We start from the raw sequence: 11,081 nt of genomic DNA on the forward strand, positions 1-11,081 counted from the left end.
CAAATTAATTTTATTTTCAAATACAAAATGTATCTAGTTTCATTTAATATTTTTGTGAAGCTTAATTTAACTTAAATAATGTAAAACTAAGAACGCTTTGAAAGCGTAACGTATACAATTTGTTTTCTACGAAGCCATTGAAGTATAACGAAGAACTGCTCGCGCGTGCAAAGTTTAAGTTTCGCGAACTTGATAGTTTGATCGTCAACGCGTGCATAATCGATCACACGAACCATATGGTTCACGTGCCCCCAGCATGGAAGTAATGGGTCATGGTTACGTAAAGAAGACCTTAAACGGCGATCACGCTCTGTTCTTATGTTTCGAAAGTTGATATACAGCGCAGATGTTCCGGAAAATATCCGATCTCATTAAATAGAAACAATTTCAGATAGCGTTTGATCAATACAGAAACTTAATTTAACATAAAGTGAGTTGTCGAAAATTTTCTTCTTAAATATGTTTCTCAGGCAATTAAGAATAATTATTTAGGATTAAATTAACAAATTATTTAATAAAATAAATTCATAAAAAATTTAATTAAGACGATAAGTCAACTTATAAAGGTTCCAATAAATGTAATTTTTTTATACGTTGCAAATGAAACAAGGCTCGTCGAATAAAATTTGTATAATCAATCAGCGTATAAGCATTTGATAAAATTTACTATCCTCTTCGTTTTACTATGAAGGTCAATTGATACGTTATCATGGTCATTGTCATTTCTCTGAATATGATAAGTCGAATCAATTTTACCAAGAGAAAGATAAAACATTATCATGGAGAAAACAGACAAAATATACAATCATTTTGATAATTATAAATTAGGCAAAATAATTAAGTAATATAATAAATTGCAATTGCTGAAAGATAATAATAATTGTAAGATAACATTATAAAAAATACGCTCTTTACCAATAAATTAAAATCTTAAAGTTCAGACTATCTTGAAATTTTAATTTTTTGTACTTTCAAGGTTTTCTTTTCTTATGTAAAGATTAGTTATTTAATAATACGTTTAATTAACATCATAACTAATGTGCGATTGTGGGAAGCCCTATTGAAGGGCAGGAAATGTGTGTCTTCTCTTTCTCTGCAGTCTTCCCAACCCCTTCGATTTCGATTTTGTCGCGATGGACTCTTAATCCGGAAGTCGGTTTTTGAAAGGAAATTACCTTCAAAGGATTCTGTCGGCCGATCATTTCCTGCAAACGCATTAACAGAAATTTTAATGTTTATAAAATACCTAATAAGCGTCGGCTGCTGCTTGTCTCGGAATTAAAAAGCCGCGGATGCATTTTCATTGAGTGGTAGAAAGTATCAGAAAGTGGTGAATGACGTCATATGTATGGGATTATGAAACATATAATGAAACATAAATTGCTCGGCAATACGTAATAAAGTAGCGATTTCGCGAATGAATGCACAGAAAAAAACGATTGTTGAAGTATTAACAAATTAGATATAGATCTAAAAGTAATTTTGTTAAGTAATCAAGATAATTAAAAAACTTAAAATAATATAGAAAATTCAAGCTTAATGAATGCTGCAGAAAAGTTCGATATTCAATAAATTTAAGCATCCTACATAATTATTTTAATAGTTTAACAAAATTATTTTCTGTATATGTAGATACATTAAAAATATAATTACATTAATTAAATTGAAACATATCTCATTTTTCGTCAATCTCATCTATTCTGATTCACCGATATTATTAGTCGCCGCGCCAAGTTACGAATAAAGAGTTAATTTTTAGTAATAGACACTCGTTTCACACCCGTTTCTTAAAGTTCGTTGCAAGCCCACTCGTTGGCATACTTTCTGGTGTTATTTACGGATATTACAATTACCTCGTAAACTTTTTACGCTTCGACGTGTTACGGACGATCGCCGTCGCGTCGCAACCGTTTCTCACGGAGGGAAAAAATGTTCTTCTGCGATGACGGTTGCTTCACGCAACATAAATTTTATGCGTGGAACCGTAGACTTTCCGTTCGCGTAGGTCCGTCTTTGCAGGTGTTCCTCGCGAAATTTTCGCACAATATGCATGCTGCGTATCGGCTCTCAGACCGTATACATTAATCTGCGACGCGCCAACGCGATCACGGAAGGGTGGCGAAATTGAATTAACGTGCGAGTTAATACCCACGAAATTATGCTGCGTCGAATAAAAATTGATCGAATAAAAATCCGCGATGCGTGTCGAATTAGCACGCACTCTGACGCGTTGTGTGTGAGACAATAATTTCTTAAACGACCGAAGAAAGCGCATTGTAATGAATTACTATCTTTTTTGACATATTTGAAAATAATTAATATTTAAGTGCATTTTTCTGTATTGTGAATATCCGGATACTTGAATGCGAAAGTATACTAACGAAATCGTGTAATAATCATATTTATTCACAAAAGATTATAGCTCTTCCAAAGATTATAGTTTCCTTCAATATCGATTTCTTTCTCGTAAAAGCATTTATTCATTAATGGCGCCAATTTCTAAAAATGTCGATCGAATTAGGACGAGGAAACATAAAAGTGGAATTTATGTAAATTCTTTCTTTGTCCAGTTGTCTCGTCTCGCAGTCACACGCTCCACGTAAAACTGCCACGAAGCGGAGCAAATCGACATGCATTTATTTATCGTTGGGGGTGCCTCTATGGGAAACTCTCTCTCTCTCTCTCGAGGGGATGAAAATGTCAATACAAATTTTGATGAGAATTTCTTTGTTCTACTCATATTTACATAAATTATGCTAAACACTTTGGCTCAATTATAAAATACCATACATGATGAAAATAAATTAATATATGATCGTTAGATTTCTAAGATTATTTTGAATTGTACAAAAGATTATAATAATGACTTTAAATAAGTGTTACAATCGGCATTATTCGCAAAATATTCGTGAAGCAATCGAAATAATCAATTGTTTGTATTGTTGGTGCACCTTTCGCCGCGTATTGTGGATAACCACTCGCTGTAAAGATTCAAAGAGATCCAAGAAAGGGGTTGGCACAAACAACCCTTCGACGCGGCAGATGGTCGATTGAACAAAATCGATCTCCAACTTGATCTATCGAAATCTCAACGTTGTGTCACCGCGGGGGCGCCTGGCCGCCTCTTATTTTCAATTTCCACATGACGATCGACTGATATAAACGTCGAAGGGTTTCGTAGCACAGCAGATGTTTTCGTCTAACGCGTCTACGATTCTCCGCTTCGATGTTTACATCATCTCGGTGTATATTTTCGATAAATTAGACGGCTTGAATAGGTCCTTAAAAAAGCTTAATCACGATAACGCGGCTGAGTGCAGTTTTCTCTAACTAGAGAAAAAAGAGAATTGCCCAATGATTTCGTTAGGCAAAGATCGCTTGATAAAGACCGAAGGGTTTCGTGACCGAGCAGATGCTTCGAAACTCAAAACGTCGTATACCGTTTTTTTGGAATTTTTTTAACGTTAAGCTGCTCGTTTATCCGTAGATGTCAACATCTAAATTTACGAAAAGGAAAGATCGTTATAAAAAATATATTTCTCAACGAACGAAAAACACAACACAGCAAGATCGAATGCAATGTAGTTTCAGCAATGTAGGAAATTGATGGACGAAATATCCAGGCGAATCGCGAATTAGACAGCTGAATGAATAATGGCATTTCATTAGTGAGCGGGATCAATGATTGGTACGCTTAATGCGTAATTAATGACCACCGGATGTGTCGCATGACTACGTTGAGCGCGATTTTTCGTCATGACAATACTCGCTGCCTTTTTCCACCATCACGTGCTGCATGTTGAGATAATTGAAACCGCAACCACTCGCAAGCCGACGAAATTAGAAAAAGGGTGGCTCGCACAAGAGGGTAAAAGGAGACTAGGTTTGTTTCGCTGACCTCGATTGTAGCGTAGCATGAGTCGCCAACAAAGAAGATAATAATACGGCGGAAACGAAAAGCCAGACAATAATGTGCGGTGGTGTAAGCAATATACAGCGGAAAGGGGTGTATTCGTGCGTGATTTGTTAATTGTTATTACAGTGCGTTTGCCACATTTATTAAAGTGAATAATGTATTCGGTAAAATTATGCACTGTAATAATATATAATGTTATTGAAAATACAACATCTATTTTTTAATATTGATTGCAGTTTTTAATATGATACTGCAGTTAAACGAGAAGCTTATTTCCGAATTAATTTGAATTTAAGATCAAGATTATACTTTATAGACCCAGAATCCAGAAATTTGAAGAAAATTAATGAAGAGCAGAAATTTTTATAAATTATTATCGGGAGCTTAATTACGATACTTACAGAGTATGACGTTTCATATATCGATTGGTTCTGAGAAAAGGGTTAGAGATATCTTTATCGGACCGTCTGGCCAAAAACGAAATGATAAGCCCAATCGAAATTCCAGTATTGTCGGGGGTAGGGATATTTTATTATCTATATTAACCCTTGTCGCACGAGCGATAATTTTATTCTTTTAGAAAACAAGTGGACTGATATTCTCTTTTGTGACAGTTGCGTCTTTTGTGTATTTATTTCGAAATTTTATTTTAATTTTTACCAGCGTTGAAACTCTAACTCTATACCTGTACAAAGTTAAAAAAAAACGCGCGTGCACGCAAATTTGTAAGCAAAATAATGAAGTGTAATTAATAATGTTAAATTTTTTCGCAACCCAAAAATCGGCTTGCAACGCATACTTTGGGAATCCCTTAGACATTTCATTTCAGCAAATTTCGATAAAATATGTTTTAAATAGTTTTTAAGAAAGTCTTTTCGTATTTTATTTCTCATCAAATGCTGTTATCGTAATTAATAATATAATAGTGCGTGTATGCTGATGAATTCTTAACTCGAAAAGCATTGAAAATAAAAGAAAACATGAAAAAATCATCTAAGGCAATAATGATCGGGATAGTGATCTGGTTAGTCGCAATTGAAATTGTATTGATCTACAGTTAGGTAACTCCATTTTTTACCATAATTCGTATTCACTTCAAAATTTCCTTAACTGTATTAACGAGTCCAGTATACTGACAAAAACTTTACATTAATTTATTTTTGCTAAAAGCGAATGTAATTAAATGATTTTTTTCTATTTAAAGATTAAAATTCCAGAATAAGATAAGATTGTAACTTAAAATGTAACTAAAAAACATTTATTATAAATAATTTTTTACAATATTTGATGCGTAATTAAAAAAAGTTCACTGAATTTGCTAATATCAATTAAGGTTAAGAATAATAATTTCCATTTAACGGAGCCAATTTTATGGTCTTAATATAAATTTATATAAAATTTTTTTTTAATGTAGAATTAAGTCTAGTACAATTAAACAAGAAAAAGCTTCTTTATAAAAAATAAATATATTTTTTCTTTAATTGTATGTTTTTAAAAAAAATAGTTTTATACATTAAAATAATACAACTCCAATCATAAAAATTTATTTTGTATTCTTGTTTTTATATTTCTTTTTTCAACATAGAATTTTCATTTCTATATCAATTAGAAGACTATAGAAAGAAATCAGAGCTTCCCAAACTTGTACAGATTGCGATCTGCTTTTTAATGTGACAAATATTCACATTTCATTTAATTTTAGTGAATATAAAGAAGCGGAGGAATAAATAAATAAATTATTTATTTATATCACTTTATTTATATTCTCTATATTGTTCCTATTTTTTAATTTTTTATTTTTTATCGAATACGATTTTATAATTCTATTTCTAAGATATAATTCTATTTCTATTTCTAAGATACATAATGAAATATGTATGAGAGATGTCCTTGTTTTCTATTTCTGTTGACAACAGCTTTAACATCGATTTCTACATCAATGTAACTTACTTTTTTAGACACAAGGAGTTTAATAATTGTAATTTATTTCAAAATTTGATTTTAATTTTTATCATTGTTGAAAATCCAACTTCATACAAAGTTGGAAAACACACGCGCGCACACAAGTATACAAAGTAACGAAATGTAACTAATATTCTTAAATTTTCTCCGATTTATCAAAAATCGGTTCGCGACCAATACTTTGGGGATCTCTGAAGACATTTCATTTTAATAAATATCAATAAAACATTTGTTTTAACAGTTGCATGCACAATCCAGACAAATAAAGATATCATATTTATGGATCAAAATGTACAGAGAAATAATACAACAGTTTCTACAACGGCGAGCTCAAGAACAGTATCAACAACAATATCAACTACATCACAGTCCATAACAACTTCAAAAAATTTTTCAACAGAAAAAACAACTACTTCGCAAACAGACCATGCACCGGTTTTTACAGGAAACACGAGTGTAACAACGACGAACGTAACGATTCCACTTCCAACTTCGAATTTTCCTTCGACTCCGATTCCGATTCCGCCTCCGACTCCAGTTCCAATTCCAACTTCGACTCCGATTTTGCCTCCGACTTCGACTCCGACTCCGAATTTGACATCTAAAACAACAAATACAACAGGTGGAATTACAGTTCCTTCAATGCAATCTACAACGATATCCATACGTTCTACAACAATGCCAATGCAATCTATAACGCAATGTGTATCAAACGTAACGAATCCATCATCCACGACAGTATCTTCGATTACAACAGAAAATCCGACAATAAACAAAACGACAATCGTAATCAATCCAAGTACGACTGAAGAAAACATATCAAAAATCACCACTCCTATATTTAATTATATCCTTAGAAATAACACAGGAGTGGCGTGCGTTCTGGCAAACATGACGATTCATATAAATTTGCGATATACAAGAAAAGATTTTCAGGTAAATAAGTAATAATATAATTTATAAAAATAAATATTACAGACTTTTTATACCTTTCAGAAATGTTCATTACAAAAATTTATATTTTTCTTTAATTCACTTCGTCAGCAATTGTGTCTAATCATTATTTTACTGCGTCACAGAATACATTTGCATTTTTTAGATACCAAAATCCATGATGGTTCCAACAGATGCAACGACGACAGGTACTTGCGTTGGAAAAACAGCCAATATGACTTTGAGTTGGGAAAAACCAGTTAAAGGCTACAATAATAAAAAGAATAAAATTACTTTTAATTACTCCCATGATAACAGCAAATTTTTTCTTGATTCCATTTTCGTTGACTTGCACGGTAATAATTTTTCATATATCGAATTGCATTTTATTCTGCAAAAATGTATATAGGAACATATCATATAATATTATACACTTGTTTACCACTTAATTATTGTTTTGATTTCTTTCATTTAGAAAAATTATGAAAGTATTTATCTCACATAAATAGAGGAACTTCTTCCTCGAAGAGGAAGTCGAGAAATACAGTTGAGAATGAAGTTAATAATGTTTAGTGATGTTTGAATGGTGCTAATAATGTTTCTTTGCTAATAATGTTTCTGCGAATTATTATTAAATATATTTTTCCAGTTCTTATATAGGCAACAAGATTTAATCTCGACTTTGACTCTATTTATTTGGCTCTACTTATTTATGTTATTCACATAAATAATCTAGTTTAACTTATTATTAAGTATTTTTCTCATTATTTTATTTGAATGCGTTTAAATAAAAAATATTTTCTCGATATTTGACAGAAAAAAGAATGACAGGAAATTCAACGGTCAGGCCTCGATCATTCTCTGCTGCGATAAATAATGAAATATTTATATGCGAAACAAGCACTACAATAAATGTCGAGAACAAGATAAATATTGATATTTCTAATGTCTATTTAATTGCCTTCAATGAGTGTCTCGATAATTGTAAAAAAACAGGTACAATAAGCTTTACTTATTTTTATTAATTGTATTAATTAAAAAATTGCTTTTATTAATTATTTTTCGTTAAATATCTTGAATGTTTCAGTGACTAATTGCACTGCTAAGACAGTTATTAAAACCATCGTAATCATTGGTATAATAATTGTTGGTCTCGTTCTCAATGTTGTATTCTATGTTTTATATTCACTATCTACAAAGAAAATCCAAGAATGATTCCAAGAACATTTTCAGGAGGTTTGTTAGGCATTAGTTTTTAGAGAAAATAATTTTAAAAACCACGAATAGCTCAGAATTTGGAAATTCCAATATCAGTAGCATTGTAACATGTATACATATCAAATTATATATCACATGGACATCTTACAAATAGAAAATATTAGAGAGAAACATCTATTTTATTTATAAATAAATTTCTATTAAATTTCTATTATCTTAATAACGTGCTGTTATCTGTGCATTTTATTTTTCTTTTCTTCCTTTTTTGTCACAGGAATAAGAATCCTAAGTCAAAATTCCTTTTTTGTATATTTTTACAATAGAAATCGTTTAATGTCCACATTGAGAGAAAAATGTTTAGTATTTGTGACTATAATTGCATAAAATTATTATGATTAGGAGCTCCATTTTTATAATTATTATTATTACATAATATTAATAATAATAATTATATTCATATACTTCAAATAAATATATAATACCAAACATATATATACAGGATGTTTTAAATTATACGCATCACCTGCTAATGGCAAAAATAAAAATATATTCCAATCACAAGAAACAATTACTAATTTACCATTCACTGAACACTTCAGTTTGAAAATCAAAACCTATATGTTGATGAGAATAAGTGAATAAGTAATATAAAATAATTGTAAAAGAATTATTAAATTAATTACTATTAGATACAAAAAGTACTTAACTTAATTAAGTCACAAATACTTGTAAATAGAAAAAAAGAAACAAAATTAAGTTATAGTTACTGAAAAATAATAACTCTAACTGTAACTTTGTTACAAATGATGAATTATTTCCTAATCTTAAGCACTATAATTATTTTACTATGCATTTATGGTCACATGGAAGAAAAACCAAATTTCTCTCAATGTATGGATTGAATTGATAATCGATTCATGGGAGATGTGCCAATAAAGATTGCGTATGGCGCGTATGGGAAACACAGCGTTCTTTAATTAGTTAGGCTTAACAAATAGTTTGGGGTTCAATCGCCCCTGTATACGTTACGGTTACGCCCACCCCGATTACCACGTTATTTGATAAACTGTAACATTTACAGCACCATCTGCGCAATCGTGTGAACGTTGATCAGCTGGTGGATTCTACGAAACATACATTCCTCATATAATATTGATTTCAATTCTAGTAATTCAATTCTTGAAGCGAAATCGATGCGATATTGTCTAAAATGTTGCGTTGTTCTTTAACATTTTACGAATTTACATAGTGAACATTCATCGTATTCACCTAAGAACGAGAATGTCATCTATGATGTATTCCCTCGACGACGCGTACCGGAAAAAGATCGTATTTCAAACCGATTCCAGCAGAAAAAATATCAAACACTACAGACACACCCTTCGTTTAACACCTGGATATCATATCACTCACAACAGATGCCACAGCGAAATTTACGATTATCCCTATTAATTGGTCAGCAGGAATGTCCACTATCACGAGAAATATACGGGAGGCATTCGTTTTCTATTACCGTGAGAACTACGAAAAATATTAAAAGTAAATCATCAAATTGGCACGATAATATGCACGATAATTGGCATGATAATATAGCTACTTAAAACTGATGTGATGAATATGATGACAAAAAGAATATTTATATTATTATAAAAGTAACAGAGTTAGAGAGAAAAGAAGAAAGATGATAGCATTATTTATACATATTATATTATAATAAAACATGGAATATATTTCTTGTCAAATTTTTCATATTTTTGCAGCTGATATTTTCTAACTTTTTTATTTGCTCCTATAAAATATTTCGAATTTGTTAGAAAAGATATCTAAGCATCTTAGATAGCGTCAGCTGTTCAGGCATCGCGTCCCTTTAAAATTTAAAGATCCTGTAAAGCCTATTATTCCTCGCTTCTCGTTTGAACTGAACCTCTGTAACGACACCGAGCAGAGGGTAAGCTGTGAAAAGTGTCGTGTCGTCTATTTCGCAAAGATTTATAAGGGAAAATATATAAGAAATCTCCGCGGGACTTTCAAAGGAAATAACTAGCATGCTTCTTTATTGCACTGACTGTACAAAATATTCAGCTAACGATAGATTGCTATAAAAATATAGTGTTTCACAAAACAAAACAATCTTGATGTAACTTAAAAGTAATAATTTTTTAATCTTTAATTATAATTATATATTATCAAAATTCAAATCAGTGCAATTAAAAGATGAATTAAAGAGATTCAACAGAGGGAGAAAAAACAGTTTTGCTAAAGTAAAAAAAAGTTTAACTTATGTAGATCTAAAAATCTTTTTTGTTAAACCTCTAAAATAATTTTATATTAAGTTAGTTGTTAAAAATATTATTTTTTGTAACATTACTCATCATGCTTCTACATAATTATTTCGATCCAGTACAATTATTTGCAGATGTATATATAATATCTAAAATTTTTAGATTTTTACTCCGTGCTTTCCGTGAAATTTTTATTTCGCCTCAGTATTTTTATATTATACGTGTAATTAATAACTTAATAATTATTATACATGCCACTAACTTTCAATTGACGCGAATATATATGATAAAGAGAACAATGCTGTCTGCTGCCGATCTCAATCTTTTTTCTTTCGTAGACATTCTAAAATCAATAAATCTCAAGGGTCTAAAGGACCAGGCACGCGTGCCAGAAGGATCAGCCACGCGCGTGACTTCTCTTCTTTCCGAGAAATAATTTGTGTTCAACCAATAGAGCGACTTGACCTGCTTCGCAATCAATTTTCCGAGAAACCTCAATGATTTTTATTAATACAGTAAGAAAACACGCACACTCGTCATCTTCAATACCTTACTCAGAAAAAATCCCAAAATTATTGTGTACAAAATTACCTATAATCTCTCTTTTTTATCTTGAAAATATAAGTAAAAAAGAAGAAACACGTTAAACAACTCGTCCTGCATTGTAATAAAAACATTTTTTTAGCGATCTATAAATAAAATATTGTTTTTGATAAACGGAGAAGGCACTGAGAATTACTTCTGTTACGATGTATATATATATATATATA

The 11,081-nt window shown here is 31.0% G+C and overlaps 1 protein-coding gene across 1 annotated transcript in view; it reads left to right on the forward strand.

Annotated features, from left to right (window-relative positions):
• The window catches only part of LOC108688553, a gene marked incomplete at its 5' end in the record, with an annotated part of 31,106 nt that overhangs the window by 10,377 nt on the left and 9,648 nt on the right, over window positions 1-11,081 (forward strand). The window contains 7 exon segments of the mRNA XM_018194856.1: window positions 2,571-2,637; window positions 2,639-2,668; window positions 2,671-2,717; window positions 4,842-4,972; window positions 6,120-6,814; window positions 6,978-7,167; window positions 10,232-10,311. Coding sequence (XP_018050345.1) covers window positions 2,571-2,637; window positions 2,639-2,668; window positions 2,671-2,717; window positions 4,842-4,972; window positions 6,120-6,814; window positions 6,978-7,167; window positions 10,232-10,311 — 1,240 coding nt within the window.

The sequence above is a fragment of the Atta colombica genome, unplaced genomic scaffold (assembly GCF_001594045.1).
Source record: "Atta colombica isolate Treedump-2 unplaced genomic scaffold, Acol1.0 scaffold236, whole genome shotgun sequence".
NCBI classification, from domain to species: Eukaryota; Metazoa; Arthropoda; class Insecta; order Hymenoptera; family Formicidae; genus Atta; species Atta colombica.